The 23,431-nt window shown below is 39.5% G+C and overlaps 1 protein-coding gene across 2 annotated transcripts in view; it reads right to left on the bottom strand.

The window, feature by feature from the left end:
* Positions 1-9,079: 9,079 nt before the first annotated feature.
* MELTF (melanotransferrin) overlaps positions 9,080-23,431 on the bottom strand; it is a 45,410-nt gene continuing 31,058 nt past the window's right edge. The window contains exons 12-16 of one of the 2 annotated variants that reach the window (XM_018567656.1): positions 21,710-21,866; positions 17,275-17,339; positions 13,268-13,455; positions 10,354-10,543; positions 9,080-9,579 (exon numbers count right to left, since the gene is read on the bottom strand). In XM_018567656.1, the coding sequence (XP_018423158.1) occupies positions 9,509-9,579; positions 10,354-10,543; positions 13,268-13,455; positions 17,275-17,339; positions 21,710-21,866 (671 nt within the window). In that variant the 3' untranslated portion in view covers positions 9,080-9,508. The remainder of the gene's footprint in view (positions 9,580-10,353; positions 10,544-13,267; positions 13,456-17,274; positions 17,340-21,709; positions 21,867-23,431) is intronic. The other variant, XM_018567664.1, reaches the window with a different exon arrangement.

Below are 23,431 nucleotides of genomic sequence, written 5' to 3'. Positions count from 1 at the left end.
GGGGGGTGTTTGTATTATCTGTGAGTAGTGAATATACTTCTGTTTTTAGCCTTTGTGTTGCAAAGTCCAGAATCTAGTGCGTTCCTAGGGGCCGGTGCACACCTAGAGGACACATCACCGCACATAAGTATATACTAAGCTGTTTGTGTGAATTGGTACCAATTATAAGTGGTACCACATGGTTTTTATCCATATGGTATCAAACAGCAAAATCGGTATTGCTCAGGGTAAAGGATTGGTTTAGGAATGATATTGCCGGTATATTTTTTTCAAACCTTTGTGTGTCTGCTACATAAAATCTTATAGGAAGCTGAACCCCCCCCCCCCAGGAAAAAAAATTATCTACGGCCCTGCTGTTCTGCACACAGTATATGGCAAAAACAAAAGTGCAGTGGTCAGGAGTATGTCATTCTAAGCCTGGCATATAGGCTGCAGTAGTCAGGATTATGACATGTACAATATAGTGTCTATAGTGCAAGTGTGTAATACATATAGTGCAGTGTGTAATACAGAGACTGCTGGGGTCGGGTGTGTAATGCACAGACCAGTGTACAGAATACAACCACAAAATCCTCTTATTATAAATCCCCCCCCCAGTACAAATCTCCTCTCCTAGAGCCATAATTCTCCTCCCTCCCAAACAGTGCAGACTCCACTCCTACACCACCTGGCAATAATTAGGCGGGGCTTAAGCAGGAAGAGGGTGACGGCAGATTACATACCTCCAGCCCACTGATGTTCTAGGCCAGCGTTCCTCAACCTTTTATTAGTCACAGCACCCTTTAAAAGTATGTAAAAACTTAGGGCACCCAGTCTAAAATGTAAAAACATCTCAATTAAAAAAATTACATGTGACCCCTCCAAAACCCATACCCTTATCTGAAATTGAGGTCTGGTATGGGTTTTAAGGGGGGAGTTAATGCAAAAACACAAAAAAGTAAAGGGGTCCCCCTTTTACATCAAGAGCCCCCGCACATCAGAAGCCCCCTTCACATCGTAGACCCTTCTTTCACAAGTCCGTCTCTTTCACATCACAAGCCCCTCCCTCACATTATATGCTTACCCTTCACATTAGAAGCTCCCCCATCAGAGTCCCCCTATACATCAGAAACCCCCCTTTCACATCAGAGTTACCCCTTCACGTCAGGAGCTCCCCTTCATATCAGAGTAGGATTCCCTGAATTTTATGATTTGCATATTTCATTTGGGGTTGTGAGGAACTTTGTTCGGTAAAAGTAAATGTTTAGAAATCTTCCACTGTTTACACCTAGAAAGTACATTTCATAGACAAGTAAATTATAAATTGATATTTGTCATATTAGGGAAATGAAACATTTTTCATTATGAACTGCCTCATACTCACATAATTATTTTGTAACTGAAGAAATTCTTGTAGCTGTGCCCACACGGAAATATAGAAAACTGAAAAACTAGCTGGTTAAACATCACAAATATAATAACTTTACTTACTGATTTAATATATCTGATCCAAATGAGTAAAATTAATAAAAATCCTTTAAATCCTTACATTGCTGGACTGTATAGGTTGTTCACCGTCCCATTAGCTGAAAGCCCATTGAGCTCACCCCTCCTTCTCATTGTGAGTGTGTGTTGAAATAAAGGAAGTGTTGACATAAACACAATTTAAGAAGCAAAAGATGTGTACAAGAATACAAGACAACCCATAACTGACATAAATATCATGTTATTTTCTTTTTAGAAAAGAACAATCTAATCAATGTGATGATGTATATACCCCTGCAGACAAATGTTACAAATGTAAAAGTTATATCAAATTTCTCGATTCCACCATGGTAAACTAATGAGACTCTTTGACTGGACATCCTTAATAAAAATATTATATCCTTATAAAAGAAAAATCCATGTTGTGTTAAAGAGGAAGTAAACTGAATATAAGGTAAAACTATGGCCGGAGTAGCAACATTAATTGTACCTACAGAGATCCTTGTGATATCAGGTAGATTCAACAGCCCTGAAGAAACTGAAATTGCAAACCAATTAAACAAAAATAAAGAAACTAAGGGAATAAAGAAGCAGATGAAATTTGGGCCCATGAGAGTGGTAGATGCTGTGCGCCTCCCATGCTGCATATATATCTAGCTGAGCACAGCACAGCCCGCTTCATTTGTCCAAAGGTGCCATGGTCCCAACAATTTTAGCACATTGCGTGGCCACAGAGTTGATGCCCTCTTTCTACAACAGGTGTGAAACATGTCAAGTACATCATACAGGGCCCCGGTAAGGGGGGTACGGCCAGTACCATTGTTAGGGGCCCCAGCGGCACGGCTCTATTGCTATTGGTATCTTCCGCTGAAGTGCTTACAGGGGGCGGAGCTTAATTTCCTGGGTAGAAGCGCCAGAGATCGAGGACGAAGAAGAGTATGTCAGCTGCTGCCTGTCTGGAGTGACAGACAGACAGACAGAAATTATGGAGCTAAGTGCATGCCTACCTGACAGACTTCATCCCCTTCATAAATCACATGTTTTATTCATGACTTCAGAACAGCAGAAAACTGAATGTCAGTGCACATTTTAACCACTTGCTGTCCGGGGCATTTTCTTACCATTTTGCGCACACATGATAAAATATAAATTTTTGGCTATAAAACAGCTTCAAACCCCCAACAATGATATATGTTCTGAAAGCAGAGGCCCTGTAGAATAAGAAAATGCTAGTTTCAATTTTTTATGTTGCATGGTTTTTGCGCAAATGTTTTTTAAACCGTTATTTTTAGGAAAAAATAAACTTAATTAAACCTTAGTGCACAGAAACATAATATAATACCCAATTTTTTGGTAAAATATGAAAAACGGGGTCATGCCGGGTAAATAGATTCCAAACATGTCAAGCCTTAAAATTGTGTTCGCCCGTGAAGCCGCAAAAAATGTAAATACCCCAAATTTCCCATAGGTAACATTTTAAACACTTTTACCGCTCATCAATTTAGTGCTAACAGTGATTGATGGCCCTAGAATTATTGCTCTCACTCTGACGTTTGTAGCGATATGTAACATGTGTAGCACAATTGTCGTTTTTGCATGTAGGCGCACTGACGTGTGTTTGCGTGTGTATGTGGGACTTAATTTTTTTTTGCACTTTTTTTTTTTCTTATGTGACTTTCATTTTTAAACACTTTTTTTTTTGTTTACACTTATGCTATTGCTACCACATAGGGGGATAACAAGTACCCCTATGTAATAGCAGATAGGGTGTGACAGGTCCTCTTTATGGAGACATCCCTAATGTCACCTAGGGACAAATATTGAATGCACGTATGACTTGAAATACACATTTCAACTTCATATATTAAGTTGTAACAGTGTTAAAATAAAAGTGCATTGAAGGACCTGAAGAGACGACCGCTGGGCAGACTCGAAGGGACAGCCGAGTAAAAAAGCCTGGCGGGCCCCAAAATTTCTGATGGCTGCCCTGAATACATAATCCTGAGGGACTTGTAAAAACTCCTGCCAAACATTTTCCTAAGGTCTTGCATCCTTTTTTTAAGGCTGTAAATGAATCATGTTTAGTCATGACCAAGGTTATGGAAGGCCTCGAGACTAAACATACATTTCAAACCCCCAACCATTAAAAAAAAGAGAGTAGTAGGGAAATCTGTGAACAGACGCACCTTACTAAGGTACAAGCTTTTCCCCTTGTGTTAACAGTCTATCTGACACTTATCCAGAGAGATTGTCTTCTTTTTTTCAATAAACTGTGGTTTCCTTGACTTACCTGGACTACAGTGGAGTGTCTTTGTTACATGAGGTTCTTTTTAACTACTGTTTGGTAGGGTCCCTAAGACAGAATTGTTGTTTCTAAAGTAGTGAAACTAATGCATTGTGCATTGAAAAATATATGTATAAGAAATACTGTATGTAAACAACTGACTAACTTGTATGCCCAACAAATATGCCCAATATTTCTTTTCTAATCCACATCTCAACTCTGATGCTAAGTCATACTCCATGCAGTGGGGAAAACTGGGTGAAGGTTCATGTAAAATCTGGAGCTTAGAATCCCAGATCTATAGAATAGGATGTAGCCAGGGAAAGCTATTCCCTTAAAGGAGAACTATGGGGTCAGGGCTTTTCCCAATAGTTCTCCTTAGGGTAACGGGAGGACATAAACTAGCGTCCCCCCGTCACTCTAAGCTCAGTATACCGCGAGCTACAACTCGCGGTATACTGAGGCGCCACAGTATACCGCGAGCAGCACTGAGACGCCGCAGCTGAAGCGGATCCTGACAATTATTTCTGGATTCGCCCAGCTGCGTGAGTGACAGCTGGCTCTGTCTATCTAGAGGCAGAGCCAGCTGTACCCGCCCCCTCCCCCGTCCGTTCCGCCAGTCAGCGCTGGAGGATCGGAGGGGGGAATCCAGCCCCTCCCCTGTCACAGTGTCACGCACCTCCTAAGCCTCTAGGTTTTGGATCTCAGCTGCGGTAGGACAGTATAGCACTTAACCAGCGATACAAGGAGGAGAAACGGCTACTCAGGCTTAACCCCTGGCTTCACTCTCAGACTGGATGGAGAGTTAGGGGTTTCAGCATCATCTGCAGTATGTTTCTCTTGGTATTGGTTAAGGGTGGACTATTAATTCATAGGCCCCAAACTATAGAACGTAATGTTAATGAAGGTATAGCAATTGATATAATATATATTGCTCCTGCAAATATAACACGCGCTACTAATAGCAACTAGTATGCAAGCAGTCACTGGTTTGCAAAAAGTCAATTAGGATGGTAGTATGGTATATTGCGTAATCCCTCAGTAGGGTACTTGCGGTTAGGAGGACAGGTCCCGGATCAGGAGGGCTGCTGGCAGTGAAGATTCGGATCCCTGCTGTTTGGTTCCTGGTTAGGCAGGTGTCGCTGATGGAGGAGTCCTGGCGTTGGAGAGCAGGTCCCAGGCGGTTCAGTATACCGCTGTGTAGGCTGTCCGGGCGAGGCACTTGTAGGTAGAGTCGTCGGGAGGCTGCAGGGCGCTAATCCGCAATTGTGGAACGCCGTGTCAGTCTCCCAACTGCGTTTAAATAGCGCTCAGCTGACCAGGGTGGAGCGCAGATGCTGTCATCCGGATCCCCCTGCGGCCGTTACACACGGCAGAGGGCCGTGACCGGCGCCGCGGCAGAGGGCCGTGACCGGCCTGGAGTCTCCTTCCGGCGCCGCGTTCCAGGGTGGAACCCAGACGCCGTTATCCGGATCCCCTGCGGCCGTTACACATGGCAGGGCAGAGGGTCGTGACAGGATCGAGAAGTGAGCGAACGCCGGTATGTGTTCGCTCACTTCCCGATCTACTCAGCCGACCTGTGACAGTCTCATTGTCACAGGTCGGCTAGAACTATGAGGTGAGTGAAAAGCACTCACCTCATAGTTCTCCTTTAATATCTGTTGTTTACCTATTAGCATAAACCTTATGAATATGACAAAAACATTTTTGGTAAAAGTTCATAAAAATAAAGTGTATCCTGAGGATTCCATAGAAGAGAGGTACACAACAAAGTACAGCATATTGTTTACATTATTCTCAATTAAAGGGAAGAGAGACAATGTAAGAGATATAATTATGTTCTGCTTGAACGTATCCAATGATCCTTAAGAGATAGATGTTTCATCATTTCCATACTTTGAAAAAAAAAATTTCAAAATGTCGTACATACGCTAAAGACACACACCCATTAAGTTATTTGCTAAAAGAAAAGATTGTGTCAGGTTTAAATTGTAGTTCAGCTCACTACACTTACGTGTTGTACGAAAAACAGATACAATTCTTACTGCCAAGTACACAAGCAATATTAAGTATAAACATTCACAAAAAGGAATGTCCAAACAGGTCTTAATTTTGCAAGTTATGAGGGGAACACGTGTCCATATTGTTGAGAGTCACTATCTTTGATTGACATGGTTTATTAGTCCCCCAAGTCAATATGAACCTTTTTGCGTGACCATTTTATAAATGCAATTATTGAGGATTGTTGGCCATTTGCCTAATTGACATGGTTTAGTTTTAAAAATATTATTCCAGGGTTAGACAACCCGATTGCTAATCCCAAGTATTGGGATCCATGGAGAGGATGTCTAAGTTTCCTGGTGGGAAAATGTATTTGAGTTTAGTCCTAAAGGTACTGCCCTTCTAAATATTCTGCTATGGCCTATTGTTATATTGATTTCCATATCAGTACTTACTTTTTCTGCTACAACTGTCAGTGTGTGTTAAGATGAGAAAATGTAATAGTAAAGCCAAAAGAATGAGTATCTCTAGAAGACACTTTCTCCTGAAGGTAATGAGATCAATAACTCAGAAACCACTCTCTGATGGGCAAGTTCCCATCAAACTTGGTTCCCTTAGGGATTCTTCCTTTACTTTATGGCCCTGCGGAATAATAATCTCTGAGGAAGGTATCCATTATAAGACTCTCTTGCATTCTTTTCCAGCTTTACATTAAAGTTTAATTTGAACCCAGAGGCTTAAAATTGTCTATTGAATCCCAACCTACACTTAGATCATTGATATATAGATTTAGCTCAGTACTGAACTTAGCAATTGCCAGAGCGGATACCTCTCCTGGACTGTGAGTCTTATATTCTGCATACACCAGAACTACAGTGGATGACAATACAGCTAGGGAGGGAATTAAATATAAGGGTACTTACTTAACCATCTAAATCAACTGACTGTACAGCTCCATGTCGCCCGTCGCTTCAGCAGGACCCTTTTTCCCGCGGATGTCGCGCAAAGTTTCTATTTTTGAATGCAGCCCGACAGTGAAGGTCGTGCGATCGTCGCTGGAACATCGCCCCAAACAGTTGCGCTATCCTGGCCCTGCTTGTAAGGTATGTCGCTTGGTGTGAATGGGGCCTAGGGCAGTGATGTTGAACATTTCTTAAACCCGAGCGCCCGAACTGCAATACAGTACTAAACTTATTTTCAGCGCTGGCACTTTGAGGTAAATAAATTGATTTTGCGTCGCAGTTTGGGCACTCGGGTTCAAAAAGGTTCGCCATCACTGGCCTAGACCCTAAATCCTGGAACTATTTGCTGATGTTCCCATTCTCTTTTGTATTCATGCATGTTTGGCTGCGAGGACAGCTACCCCTTATGACCACCCGAAGAATAAGTATTGTGTAAACATTATCCCTGGAAGTATGACTGCAACAGTTTGACTTCACTAATCCAAACTCTACCGTGAAGCTGCATCTTTAGTCTTAAGAGTACAGTACAGTATCATACCGCTGTTTCCTCAGTGGGAAGTAAATGGTGACAGGAATCTTGCCAAATGATGCCGCATGCCCCATTGTCTCATCACAGTGCAGCATTTATAGTTAAGGAGTGAGGTCTTAGAGTCCACTCAGGTGTGCTTGTTTGAAAAGATTGGCATTAGTCAAGGTCCAAAAAGAGCAAAGAGGATGCGGTGGTTGGGGGTGGGCCTTTTCAGTCTGCAATATGTGAGCAAAACATTTCTTGAAGGAAAGTGTAAAGCTGGCCATACACTGTTTTTTTTGTAGCTTAATCCGCAGGCTCATTGGCAGCCGGCTTTGTTTGAATATTTTCAGACCGGCTCCTTCGATCATCTGATGAAGGGATGCTGTCCAGAAGGGTGCCGCACCCACTGTGCGAATTTTGGCTGAAGAACCAGTCAACATTTGCATAATGTATGGCCAGCTTTAGTTCAGGGAATAAACTAAAGGGAAGGAATAGTGTTGGACTTCTTTGCCGTTATATTATTATGAAAGACATTAATCCAACATATTGCTTTTAATCAAACACAGAATGTGCAAGCGTGATCCATATCAGCTCAGTGGGTGTTGGTTGCCAAAGGACCATGTCCTGGCACTGATTGTAAGCATGAATTGCCTCATTTTGTTTCTAGATACTGAATATTGTATACAGCAGTTGGAAAGCATTCTACAAAGTAAAATCAACAAAGCCAAACTACTTTACCATCATCATTTATTGCTCATTTTTGTATTACAATCTTAGGAAAGGTGAAATATAGATGTGTTCATACATTTCTTAAACCCATGGTCAAATGTTGTACCGTGGATTATTTTGACAATTTTCTTGTCTAACAATTAACAGGACAGTATTAGAACTATACATATAATAATACGAATCATAAGTATAACTGATAAGCAAAGTGAACCAATAATGAAAGTTGCTTATATATTCTAAAATACTGCTGGGTAATTGCAAAGAAAACTGTAGTTTCAGAATGCATAGGACAAAAATACCAGAAGTGGTTCTAAATGATCCCAAGATGAATGTGATGAATGAGCAATCCATTCAGAAAAAGCCAATATGTGGCTCTGCAGGGTGCAACCTTTTTAATTGATCTGTGTCCCTAATTGTTGGCATATTTAATATACAGTAAATCTGGCAGCCAGCAGTGAGGTCCAGTAGATGGAGTATCCAGTGTGTGGACAATAAAAAAAAAAGGTTTTCTTAATTTCCTTTCAGATGATACCTATGAGGAAGATGGAGTGATAGGTGAAGTGTATGTAAACCCTGAAAAGGAGCTTCTCGTATTTGCCTTCTTTTGATTTGCTAATAACCATTGAGAGTGTTTTTGTTATATCTAGCAATAAGTGCAAAAATATACCTGTTGATTGCATCCGAGATTAAGACCTGTCCTATGTACACTTCTTGTGTCAAGGAGTAATCCCAGTTCTTATCTTGGATTACAGAACAATGAATCTCTATGTTGTGGAGATGAAAAGAATGGGAGGGATTCAGTAGTTTAACAACAGAAAGCTGGCCAGGGCTGACACTATTCCTTGCCATTTCGATCTAGAAAAAGACATGCAGCACCAGTCCACAGAAGCCAAGTGCATGTTTGGCAGACCAACAGGTGTTTTTCTGTACATGCACTGTCTCTAAAAAGATAAGACAAGGGGGGATGTGCATGTATGGCAGAGTTGTGCTGCATTTTTTTTTCCTGCCATAACATACACTTGAAGACGTTTCCATGTTCAGTGCTGGGCCTATGAATCAGTCCATAATCCCAATAATATATAGATCAGAGAATTTGGTGTGAACAAATTACAGCCCACCATTTTACAATGTGCATGACATTCTAACCCCATATTGGTTAAACATTTGCCTAATCTTTGAAGGTTTAAAGTGAACAGCAGATGGGTTAGGCTTGTCTACACATTATTTATATCCAAAATACTTAGATATTTAGAAAACAATAAAGAAATATGTAATATATGTAAACGTATATCTTCCTTCTGCAAAATGTGTATATACAATTCTGAAAATAAATAGGGAGTTCTGACTTGTTCTTCTTTAAAAGACAGAGGAACACTGAGATCATGGGCTATTGACACTGGAGTAAGGTCAAGGAGTTTGCAAGTCCTCAGGCACTGAATAAACACTGAAGGTACATTCATTACGTAGAGGCTTTCTAGTCTTCAGTGAAAAGAAACAAAACTTTTACATGTTTACATCACTTTTCCAAGGACATCTTGATGACTTAGCAGTTGGTAGTTATGCAGAAAACGAAATCAGTAGGATAGTGCTAATTAGCAGTAAGGCAATGTTCAATGTAGTTAACGCTGTTGGAAAAAAGATAAAACAAAATTAGTTTCATTTTTAGAATTTTCATTTTAAAGTGATTTGGTATAATTAAAAGGTAGACTCAGGATCAAGCACAGTAATAAGGAACTTATGTCACTATTTGCATGCTAGCACTCTCTCAGATACCGAGGAGTTCTACAAGGTATGTGACAATTTGCACAGACTTCTTAAGTATGCGTGCATTTGGTTCAGGCGACTTAAGGTAAACTCTGGATTACTTACGAACTACTGGAACCACTACTGATACCTAAAATTGACTCACGGGGGAATTTATCAAAAGTGGAGCAGACAAAAACTGGAGCAGATTTGCACTCCAGCCAATCAGCATCTCTCTCTCATTTTCAAATCTCACCTGAGAAAACTGTAGAGAGAGGCTGATTGGTTGCCATGGGCAACTGCTCCAGATTCTCTCTGCTCCAGTTTTGATAAATTCCCCCCATGACATCACCTAATTTTTACATATTGCATTTCTGTGATATGTTAACACTATGGGACAGTGAATGTCGCATTCACCAAATGTGGTGAATCTTCCTGGTTCATGTGCTTTAAATTACAGGGTATGATTAACCACCTGTGAATGTTTGGTGAATGTTAACTTAACTATTTTATAAATATGCCCTTTAATCAAGCCATTATAGAACCAATGGAAAATCACTGTATATTCTAGCTGTAAGTAATTGTATGGTATCGTCCGATATGCCTCCTAGATAATGCTGTATATGAACAGAGGAATTACATACATTGGCATTTCTTACCATTACTGGATGAACACTGAAGACCCTCTACAGATTCAATATAATTTCTACCTAGCCACTCATCATATGTTTTCTTTTCTTGGACTGGAACAATTTTATCTGTAGAGTCCTTGAAGATCAAATCTTTTTGATTATAATATGAAGAATCAAACATTTTAAATTCAGAGCTACTGTCCCTCCCATAATATTCCTGCAGAGTAAAAAGAGAGACTATAAATAATAGACAACACATTAAAAGAAGAACAAGTTTTATAAATCGAGCCCTGCTTAATTGTTTATAGCTACACCACTGGCTGTGTGCATACAGATTTTCATTTCTGATTGTAATGGGTTGCAATGGACCAGAAATGTACACAGCCTCCACAGCAATGCACAAAATTAAAATGAGCATTTGTATCTCTGGAAATAATGTTATCGTATCAAGAAAAAATGTGTAAGGTATTCAATTACCTTACACATAGAATAACAATTCCTCGAAATAATAAGAATAACAATTCTTGTTGTTTTGAGGTGTGAAGGTTGTAAACCATTTTGGATGATCTTGATTTGCCACAGGCATCTCCCTCACACCCAACATTGTAATATCCTATTCTGTTTGTATAGTAACAAACAAATTGCACGGTGTAACAAAAAGAGTCCCTGAATATAAATAAATATAAGATAAATGAAATTTGTTGTTTGATATATTCAAGGAATCTTTTCTTACACACTGTGTGTTTATGTTTGGTTTATTTGTTCTCGTATTTTATTTTCATTCACTTTCAAGTGAGCGGTGTGATTGGGGTGAAATACATACAGGATTAATGGGCTGTGTTATTTGAGGCTTGTGCATTCTCAAACTATTATCAACATGAAATGATTGAGTTTACAAGCCAGTAACACCTCCAGCTGAACACTCCAACTTAAACTAGGGAGTTATAACAACGTTTTGCTACGTAAGCCTGCAATATATTTTGACAATGACTATTCAGATTTTTGCATTAGCCCAGTGGTGAATACTTACATTTTCCAAATGGTGCTCAATCATTATGGGAAGAATCGAGTAAAATAACTATCTTTCCTATTCCTTTCTCAGATTATTACTGTTTATTACTACAATGGGCCCACTTTATTTGAGTTCATGTCGAAGAAGCAATGGAAACTCGATGCTTAGACCAAATTTAGTAGGATCGCTATGTGTTGCTTAATGTATAACTAACTCAATTACTAAATAGTATTCATGTTGTTTTTTTGATACATTGTTTTAGAATATACCCTGCTCATGTTTATTATTTATAAGCTCACAAATAGACAAAAATAATTTAAATGCCTTTTTAGTTATTTTACAATTACCAGTTTTAAACCAATTAATTTGTTAACTCACTGTATAGTATTGTGTAGAGCAGCAGCGGTCAGCAGTGCACGCTTCTATTTATATAATAAAACACAACTTAAAGAAGATCTCTGAGCAGCACAGTGACGTAGTGGTTAGCACTTCTGCCCTGCAGTACTGGGGGTCTCTGGTTTGTGGTCCTGGCCAGGTCACCATCTGCAATAAGAGTTTGCATGTTCTCCCTGTGCTTGCGTGAGTTTCCTCCAGGTACTCCGGTTTCCTCCCAACTCCAAAGACTTAATTAGCTCATGTCTAAATTGGCCCTCATATATATGCATGTGAGATAGGGCCCTTAGATTATAAGCTCCTTGAGGGCAGGGACTGATGTGAATGTGCACCTTGAATGTCAATGTAAGGTGCTGCGTAAATTGTCGGAGCTATATAAATACCTATAATAAATAAATTATTCCTAACTCTTGCAGTGGGGCTACACACTAAAATACAAAAGTTATACTCACCTGATCCTTGCAGCCTCTCTCCCTTTAAGGTCCTGTGAGTCATCACATCCTATACAGTGTATTGGATGTGAGGATGTCGAGTGACATTCCATCACTGGCGCAGAGGAGAAGACAGGCGACAGGGACCGGACTAACAGAGAGCCAGTTTCAAGGTTCAGGTGAGTATAGCTTTTTTATTTTTGTCCCCAGACAAAAAGAAGCATTTAACCTTTGTAGTGTCGGGTAGCCCCAGTGCAAGGGATAAGAATAATTATGCCCTTCTTTAAGGTTTTTAGCACAGGGGCACCATACTGGGGAATATTAATCTACAGAATGTGAACCTGCAGTCTGTAATCTAGACTTAATTTCTGCCACATCTGTTGGTGAGACTTTCCTGGTGGGCCCAAGGTATATACCTGTATTGATATTTTGTTGTCCATTTATTAAAAATGAGTATTGTAATAGAAAATGGTCATAAGTAAAAATAATCTCAACAGAGGGAAACAAAACACACATATATATATATATAACATGTACACGGTTTCCCTTTACAGTGTTGCCACACCCAGGCCTTGGATGGACTGTTTTGGCATTTGATATTACACGGTTTGAGTATTATTTCACAAATATTTTATTGCAGGGATAACACACATCTAAAAACAAGGGTTTAAAATGAATATATGTATTCTGAACCATACGTCAAGTTGTATTCTAACATTATGCATGGTTTTAGGCATAAAAAGAGACACAAAGTAGTACTTTCCTAATACAGAAACAAAAAGAGGAAATGTGAAAAGGAACTTACTGATGGTATGGAGGCAACGATTTTTAGAGAGGGAATATAATGGACATAGCATCATACCATATGAATATGCTTACATAGACACTAAACTTTATTGGTGTGCCATGGGGGAATTTGTACAGCAGTACATCTGAACAGGACTGCAACATCATCTGTTCTCACTTTATATTTACCATGCTAATCAACACAAGGGAGGTTTTGTAAATGACTTTCACTTGTGTCTGTGTGCCTGGCCATTAATTAGTAACTAGATGATCTCCATCTAAAATTAATTCCTGTCCAAAGTTATAATGAAGAACATACCTGAGCTTTATCCAACAAGCCAAACAATGCATGTCTATTAGTATCTGGATGAACCATAACTGCTTGAGCAGGGACATGTGCCCAGTTACAGTCTTCATACTGAGTCACCTCTGCCCTGGCACCATTAGGACATAGCAACTGGAAATCACTAGATTTTAAATTCTTTGCCCAGTCATCTTGATTTTTTCCTAAAAATAAATAAAATCAATCATGCCATGCATCATAATTTTATATTACTCTTAACACTGGAAGAGAATTTAAATTCATATTGACATACAACGTATATTAGTAACATAATTGATAGGGCTGGAAACTATTTATGTCCATCAGGTTCTGCTTCTCATAAATTCCTGCAGTTTGGGTCCTAAAGAGCACAAAGGGAAACCCCTTGAGCATCTGTTACCAATTTGTCACACCAGAAGAGACAAACATTCTTTCTGACCCAGCAATGGCAGTCACATTCAAATATTGTCATATTAACTTTAGTGAATGTAACTTTTATAAATTCCACTAATTGGAATGCAAACAATTTCTTTAGCTTTTTTTTTCATGTCATTACTGATTTTGCCATTTATTGGTTCATGTGGTAAACCATTCCAAAGGTTGATCAATCTCTCTCGGCACTCTATGGTATCTGTTCTTAAAAAAGGACCTTTACTTTTAAACATTTACTGCCTTAAGCACACGGGAATAAGCCATCTTTGCAAGGTACTTTATCTATCTTTATTCTGATTAGGTGTAACTATACAGTACAGCTTCCTGTGCTAGGGGAATAACAGTTCATTCTGTTTCTAGTAAATCTGTACTCGTCACAATGTGCTTAGGCACAGTATTTGCTTAGACTATTTCCCCACCATAGTATTTATTGCACCTCTGTTCTTATAGCTTACTGAAAGTATATTAGATTGCAGTTAGTCTGTATCATTTTCAGATTATCCATGCAATATCAATCATTTATACCTCAACAAACAAGTTCAGCAAACAGAATACAGTTGTAAAAAAGTGGGCTAATACCTCCTTTTACATTGCTGGCTTTCATCTGGATATTTAATGTAATGTAAAATATATATATCAATTTAATATATATCAATTTAATAAAGCAGCTATTATTGACGAAGGAGATCTCCTTTCCAAACATATTGATTCCACCTAGCACCATGGCCATTATCTCATTTGGCCTACTGCCCACAAACTTACAGATATACATTTTACAGATGCTTTACCCTGCTCTGTCTTGATGCTGTTAGATGGATGTGTATGTCTGCCATAGTCTACACCCACCTCTATTGTTAAAGTATATGTCAAGGCAACAAAAAAACATGTTTAGTATATCTCTGTAAAACAATTTCCCATATTTTATCCATTACAAACTGCCAGCAATTATGTGTGCTCCTAACGTCCTGTTTAGTCTGACAACATGGTGCTTCTGCTGCCCTGAAATCCCAACCAGCTTTGCCCGCCCATTGATTTTTTTTCCTCAGCAAAACATTGACTCTCAAGAACCTGCCCACACAATCTGTTTAGGCAAAGGGCTCTTCGGAGGTGACGTTCTGGGGGTGTTCCCATGTCAATAGGAATTGAGTACCCAGTAGCTCAAATAATAAATAAAATGAAAAGAAATAGGTAGGTTCATTACTTTTTGAACATATTCTACTCACTACTCCCTGTTTGCCTTTTATCTTCTTCTATGGTTCTTTACCCATTAACAAACATTCCAAATAAGAAAATACCACCAATCCCCTGCCCCTCTCTTTCCCTCTCCACATTAGCCCTTTTCCCATACATTGATTTCTTTCCCAGCAAATTGCTGTTGCCTTGACTCTCAAGAGGTGAAGTTCTGGGGGTGTGCCTGTGTCAACAGGAAATGAGCTCCCTGTAGCTGCCCCAGCAACATTTTTACAAGCCTGGTGATAATATCACAGGGAGTAATAAAAGCTAGGAGGAGGAAAACTAGGGGGTGGGTAGAGGATATATGTGAGTAATGCCTGCACATACAGTTTAAACAAAGCACATCTCATGTGATGCTACTTTATATGCAAGTCAATAAAATGTGTCGCCTGCATTCCATGTGAACTAAAGCCTGTATTTAATAAAGTAAAATGCAGACTGTAGACAGGCATTAAATCATTGCATCTAAAAGCATTGAATGTAAATATTGCTTGCAGTAGATTCATTACTGAGCCTCTATGCAATGAGCATTCGACTCTTAAGGTACCCATAGAGATGAGTGTCACATGATCCAGCCACTGTTTATGGGTGCGTGCAGAAATCTTCAGGAAAAAAATCTGTTAGGACTGATATTCCCCTTGAATAAACTTCTGCTGGCAGCATCCTCCTCCTTCTTTGCTCCTCTCACACCCACTTTACATCGGCATGGACTTGTATGGCCAATAACGCATTTAATCATGCTGTAAAGTTCATGACTAGACTGAGACTGAATGAGGATTCAGGACACTTCCATTCTCACTTAACTATCCTTAGGAGTTAATGTAAAATTGATTGTGGAACAAGTTTATTGTTTCTGAAACCAAGTGAGATAATAAGGGTTATTGTAAGAGGTGGAGTCAGGACATTTGGGTTAGCTATAAACAGCTGTCCTGGGTGGACCTAGTCTTTAAACCCCTTCGCGATCAGTGACGCACATAATACGTCATTGGCAGTGTGCCCAAAAACATGGGGACTCTGCTGTTTACAATTGTAAAGCCAGCTGTCGGCTTTACAATAGAATGATTCTGGTGGCTCAGGTGCCACCAGATCACTCCCACAGGCTGGTAAAGTGCCCCCCGCCGTGTTTTTCAGACTCCCCAGATCCTCCTGCGGGCCCGGACCAGCATGTCGGGTGCCAGCGGGAAGGTGGGGAGGAGAGCGGCGAACTTCCGTTCCCCAATCTCCCCCCTGCTCTATGCAGATGCACATTACATCACTTCCATTCCCATAGCCCTCATTGCTGGGCTCCTGAAGCTGTGCAATACACTATTGAAGTGCAACTGCACTTCAATAGCCTATTTAAAGTGGAAAGGTGACACTAGGGGTCTTTTGGACCCCTAGTGTCACCACCAATATGCTATAACATAGCAGACTTTTAAGCCCCCCTGTGTGATAGCAATTAAAGTACAGTGGAAAAAAAATGTTTTCAAAAATATTAAATAAAATAAATGTAAAAATTATTTTTAAAAGTTTTGAAACTCACGCGTATAAACATGCGTCTGGTGCGCCTAAGTACGAAAACGACGATCACGCTACACATCTTGGGTATCACAACACACGCCGGAGAGAGCAATAATTCTATGGACAATATTTACATGTATCTCTAAACTGATGACCTGTAGGGGCTTTTAAAGTGTTGTCTACAGACTTTTTGGGGTACTGAATTTTGTCAGCGTTTGACGGACACGCACAAATTTTAACCTTAGCATGTTGAGTATCTATTTACTCGTTGTAACCTCATCTTTTATGATGGTTATTATATTGTGTTTTCGGGCACTAAATTTAACTGCATTTAACTGCATTTTTCACTAAATGTTTAGGTTTGATAAAAAGTTGCGCTAATATCGTGCAACATAAAAAATTTGCAACTGGCTTTCAGAAAATATATCATGTTTGGGGGTCTGAAGTAATTTTCAGTCCTAAAATGTGGATTATAACGTGTGCAAAAAACGAAAAAAGCTTTGGCAGCGAAAGGGTACTTATAGGGTTAAGCTTATTTTCCTTGTTATTTTATCATCTTTATTTGTATTTTTGGTGTAATTGCATTATGGCTATTATTGCCTAATACTATTGAATCAGATGTGCTGAAAGAAGCAGTTTAATTGAATAATTAATGCAACCGTGATCGGTGGAAATTACATTTGCCAGCTCATAGGATGGCAAATTGACATAAATGAAGCATCCCAGCAGCAGACATTGATCCTCATTTTCCAGACATACCACCGATATGACATCTGACAAGTTTCCTTCAATCGCTTTGTAATTTGTAAAAGATAAGAAATACAGACAGAGATAAATACCATCGGAATTCTCAAAAACGGTTGTGTGTTTCACAAATGCCACATCTCCTTTTTCTGTCAAACATCTGCAGCAATACACAAGAAAAATATTGTCAATTTTTGATTGAGAGCTGCGAGAATCTACAAAAAATCATTATGCTTAGCTTGTTATGAAGTATATACTGTCATGCACCAGGGCTACATGTTTGAATGACTGAAATGGTTGTATGTGTATGTAGTTGTCCTATTCATGTACATTGATGCTTTATGCAATGTAGTGTGGACCACTTTAGACATGTTTTACACCTCTTTTACATGCGTTACCATTCATCCTTATGGAAAATGTTCTTTGCTAGAAAAGACACCAACGGTGCAATAAGCAATGTTTTGCAATGAATGCCAAATTAGGCTTTACATGCTTATAAGGACATTACATCAGAATACAGCATTTACAGCATATATATAGAACTTCCTGTATATATATCATAGACAAGTATGCACACAATGACTACCATAGATTATCATTGCACCACAGCACCATCTAGTGCTCAAAAGACATAATTACAGTATATGCTAGTGAATTTCCAACACAGCATACTAAATAAAACCATACATTTGTGAATATAACCTACACAGTACAATTATACAGTGGCTCTTTTTACATTGACAACCAAGTGTCATTTGTATGTATAAAGTCTATGGCTTTGTGTAAATTCGGCCAATTTTATGTATTAAGATATATGAAAACCAACAAAAAACGAAGATGTTTCCTCCAGTGTGTTCTGAAATTGTGATAAGAAAAGCCAGCTAAATATATACTTTCTATTTTATACAAAAGCATAAATAAATATGCTAGATTCATAATAAACCATTAGCATGAATAAGGTTTGCCAAATGTGACTGGAATAAAAATATACATTTGAAAAGATTACACAAGAAAAATAAAATAAAAGAAATGTATTTAACACATGGTCACGGTTTTACATTGTAGGTACAGTAGAAACAGTTTGAATCTCAGCACCATGTGTGCCGCCATGAATCCCCAATCCACAAATATTTGGTTCTCAATTCAGTCGTGGAGGCAGCCGCCTTGAAAGCAAATGGGAAATTTTCTCATAGTACATGTAAAGAAAACAGAACCTACTCCTGGTGTGGTAATGTTTATTAAAAAGGTATCAGACACAAAACATAGAACTCCTCACATATTCCATAGGCCACTAGGGTCCAAAAATCTTATTTTTCTATGTATACTTACCATGGTTTAAGTCAATACTAGCTCTGAGGAAAGGGGCTCACACCTGAAATGCTTTGGCTGCCTTCAACCATATTGACCTCAGGTGGTTGTCGCCTAGTTTGGATTGTCAGATCTTTGGAACCTAGTAGCCCACATCTGAAATTATCATGCTGTGTTCCATATGAAACATGTGAGTAGTTCTACGTACTCTGTTTATCAGTTGTAGGTAAACTTATAAATGTGCATACTAAGCCCCTCGTTCACACACCTACGATGTGACCTCATTGGTGTGCTGCACGCTGTGCTGAATGGCCTGTCTTTTACAGCTAAATCACACCCAAAGAAGTACATGCACCTATTTTTAAAGTCACATTGGTCCACAATGCATGGTAAAAGAATACTATACGATTTAGTGCAATGCAAAGCACATGCAATGGCTAGGTGCATTGAGGTGCCATTAAGAAATAACGGCACTGGAGTGCACCTAACATTGCAACATGCAATCTCATGCAATGTGGGATCACAGACATGTGAACAACGGCTAAACCAGTCTTACTGAATTTTTGTTTTTACCTCACTACCTCAGTGTGCCCATTTCCTGTGCCTCCTTTAAATGCAAATGCAGACCCCTATTAATGTGACCAATGAGAATCCATCTTGCAATGTTCCATCATCAACAGTAAATTCTGGTTGCTGTGTTGGTGGACTTATGAATGTGCACCTAATAATAAAAAATCTTTATTGAATTAGAGCTACTAGAGTCTGTAAAAGCTAGATTGAACAGCAGACTTGCAAACATGTATCCCGATGGAAATCATTTTTTGGTGCCGCTTTCAGGCACAGTTCTTGTCAACTTTCTACCAATATCGAGTTCTACAGCAAAATATATGTATCAGTGGATATAAATAAACACTTTGGGGCATATTTATAAAGCAGTGAATCTGACATTCAGAAGCCATTCACTGCCAGAGAATCTTCCAGATGCATACGTTTTAAATTACAGTGATTGATTCACTACCAGAGAAATTTGGTAAGTAACATTTACTGCTTTATAAAAAGACCTCTTTAAGTTTGCAAAATTTGACATACCATGTTATTGTATAATTCGGACGAATTTTTGGAAATTCGGAGACTTGGATGCATCCGAATTCCGAATTACAGTTAAAACGAATACAAACGAATCGAAATTCGGACGAATGCTTTTCATATGACACCTCGGCTCACAGACCCGAATCGGAAACTCACAAATAGCACTCGGGAGTTTCCGAATGCTATGTAGTATTTGACGGCTGAGAATGTCAAATGGGCGGAGAGAGCCATGACGTCACGGCTCGCTCCGCCCATCTGTTTTCCCCCCATTTTTGAGGCTGGGGTTCCCCCTTAAAAGTCCTACCAGACCTAAAGGGTCTGATACGGATTTTGGGGGGGAACCCCACGCACTTTTTTTTTGTTTTAACTTGGGGGAGGGTCCCTCCTAACATTCCTACCAGACCCAAAGGGTCTGGTATGAATTGGGGGGGGGAACCTCACGTTTTTTGTTTTTTTTATCTTCTGCAGACTGTGTAAAAAAAAAAAACATTTTTTTTCTCTAATGTCACTTTGCTGCTAAAGAAATTTTGTCCAATAAACAAAATTTCGACCGCACTACCGCTAACGAATTTCGTCCGAATCCGAATTCCGCAATGAATTCAATTGCGGACCTGAATCCGAAAAACGAAATAACGAAAATCTGAATCAAAACGAAACTAAACTAAACAAATTTTTTGCTGGTGCACATGTCTAGAAATTATACCACCTTTTATACCAAGTGTATGTAAACCCTAATTCCAAAATCAACTTGTAGATTTAATGCATTACTGTCAACATTTTCAGCTTTTCCAATTTGTTTAAATTTGTTTTCTTTTTTAAATGATTACCTTGAGACCCTGTCATCATGCCTTAAGTGCTTCTCATAACAGGCGGATAACACTGAGCTACTGGGATGCAATTAGCAGCAGCGTTGTCAGTCTGTCATGCCCAATATGAACACATAAAGGTCTATTTATAAATCTTCAGCCTAGCCAAGCACTGGCCAAATGCTGTTCAGGCTGCATTCCCGCCACTAGATGGAGCCGAGCAGCATAGAAATTTCCATCTAGTGCAGTGGTTCTCAACCTTTCTAGGTCTGGGACCCCTTGGTAACATTTGCCATGTTGTGGTGACCCCCAACCATAAAATTTAGGGATGCACCAATACTAGTATCTGTGTGGGCTCTCGGGAGCCTATGCGGGCTCCCAGGTGGCTAGTGGGACTCTCTGTGGTGCCCAGTGCGGGCTCTGTGGTGCCCAAGCACTTACCTCCCCTCACTCCTGCCTGCTCCCCTCTCTCTGATCCTCTCCGGTCGCTGATGCTGCAGCGCCATCTAGGAGAACTGACACTGCCATGCTAGGAGGAGGCTGAGGAGCCTCTTACCTAGAGCAGCACAAGGCACATGGGGACCCCCTCAACTGTGGGTTGCGACCCACTTTTGGGTCGCGACCCACAGGTTGAGAACCACTGATCTAGTGGCAGGAATGCTGTGCGAACCTCATTCTCCCACCATTCGGCTGGGTGAAAGATTTATAAATAAATCCCAGTGTCTCCATAATCTCCACATTGTCAATGCACATAAAAATGTCACCAGCCCCTCCTCAACCCTCCTGCACCACCCCATCCTGCTTGATAGATGAACACTCAGGGAGGGTTGGAACACAGCATCATGCTGGAATGCAAGCATGTGCTCTCACAGCTCACAGCTCTCAGCTGAAGGCAACCTGGAACATGTACAGTAGTCTTGGGTAGCCTGAACACATGATCGGTATGACCTGTGCATCCACATCTATCACACAGTTGCACTAATTGGAAATGGCTACTTAGGGACTTGAGACTTAAAAAACAATAATAAATAGCAATTTAGCATGCTTAGCATTTTTTGGGTGTATTTTAGTCGAGAGGGCTTACTTAAACTTTAACAAGTGTGTAGTTTATCCTTAAAACTGTAGAATTCACTGTAAGTAATGTATTTCCCTTTTTAGTACATTCACTATAATAATGTTTATTCGCAGCCAAAGTCTTTTTGCATGCCTACATCATACTAGCTTGTACTACATTCCGTACAATATGACATGTCAATGCATTGGACATCAATGACAGTTTTTCTCCACAATCATTATATAAAGAAGACAGAAGTTGTGCGGATGCTACCTGAATGCTCCTGTATGGCCATAGTATCGTTCCTCAGCCTTGTTTTCACACTTGTTTCCACCATCTTTATCACCTATACAGAGCTGGCAGAGATTGCTTGGAAACTGCTTTTGCTTCATGCCCGGTACACAACTTTCTGTGAAGAAGTCACTTACAGCTATTGAGGAAAGCAAAGAGATTTGTCACCTTCGTGCTATTATTACATTTGTATTCACCTCCCTCTACTATTTGTGTTCTATATAAAGGGGAAAGAAGCTGCCATGACAGCTCTGCTCAGCTGAACTTGCCATATAAAAGGACTAATATGCATCTGGACTGGTGGAAACCACTGATGCTCCCAAAAAAACACATAACAGTAAAAAAAAAAAAGAAAAAGGTGTTCTTGTTTTTATACTAATGTCTGTATTAAGTGTGGTGAGAATGATGTGGCACATAGAAGCGCTATGAATTGCTACTGGTACTATGTCCTCACTGTTTGTCAGTCATTTTTAGTTCAATCATTTTTATTAATTTTCAAAATTCAAAGAAAGTTTAGCTTGACAGTGAGGAGCAGTCGATACAAATACCATAAAGAGAACTATTTTCATAACACAAGTACACAGTTGAATTGAGATTTCAACATCAACAAGGGCCAACGCAGCCAAAGCATCTTGATGTGAATATTTTATTGCTAGCAACAGAAACAGTAAATATTCATACTATTCAAACACATATATGTGTTCTCATCATTTTAAAGTGATTTATTGTCTATAAAGAGACATGTAACTAAGAGCCATGGGACCATACCCGAAACCCTCCCATGAACTTCTACAGATGTTTTTGGAGTTTCCCATTGATTTATTTTAAAAATGTAATGAATGAATATCTAATACTCATAAAGGGGTATATATAAATATACAATAAAAAAGGGTAAGCACATTTCCCCTAAATCTGTAAAATGTAAACATTATTTATTGCACTTTTCAGGTTATCTTTACTAAAGGAAACCTGTAGTCTTTTTAATGTTTTTTTAGATATGCATGTGGAAGAAATGAACTTAAAGACCAATTCTAAGTAATAATTGAAAGTAATCAGTGAGCACTCACAGCCAGTGTACATTTCCTCCAATAATTATCACACTGAATAATATACACCATGTAATATGCTCACCAGGATCATGTGGATCTGTCTAACAAGAAGACGTAAGCATCACTTATTGCAATAATGTATTATTTATTTGTCACAGGTATAGCACCGCCAATTTAAAATATGCAAGACTTTACATAGTGCACAATATTAGTCCTTGCATCAAGGAGCTTACAACCTGAGGTCCCTATCTCACATGCATGCATGATTTAGATAGAAGCCAATACCCCTACCAACATGTCTTTGGAGTGAAGAATGAAACTGAAGTACCCAGAAGAAATCCACGCAAGCACAACTCCTTGCAGTGTCCTGAACAGGATTTGAACTGGGGACCCCAGTGCTGCAAGGCATAAGTACTAACAACTAAGCCACTGTGCCCAGTTTATAGTCATGTTGGTGGGGTTTTTTTGTCCTTCTTTTGTCCAAATTTGTAACATTAAGACTCTGTTTACATGTTAATGCTTATGTCCCTATTAGCTGGCAAGAAGACTTCTCCATCTCCCTAGTTTTGGGTGGCATGCTGCTTTACCCTCTTGATTTTTGTGCTTGTAGCTCCCAGGTGTGTAGTGGGTTTTATGCTTACATTCCCTGGCATCT

Source organism: Nanorana parkeri, unplaced genomic scaffold, assembly GCF_000935625.1.
Source record: "Nanorana parkeri isolate BGI_ZX_2015 unplaced genomic scaffold, ASM93562v1 scaffold29, whole genome shotgun sequence".
NCBI classification, from domain to species: Eukaryota; Metazoa; Chordata; class Amphibia; order Anura; family Dicroglossidae; genus Nanorana; species Nanorana parkeri.
The sequence above is the reverse complement of the archived record's forward strand: the minus strand, read 5'-3'. Positions and strand labels throughout refer to the sequence as shown.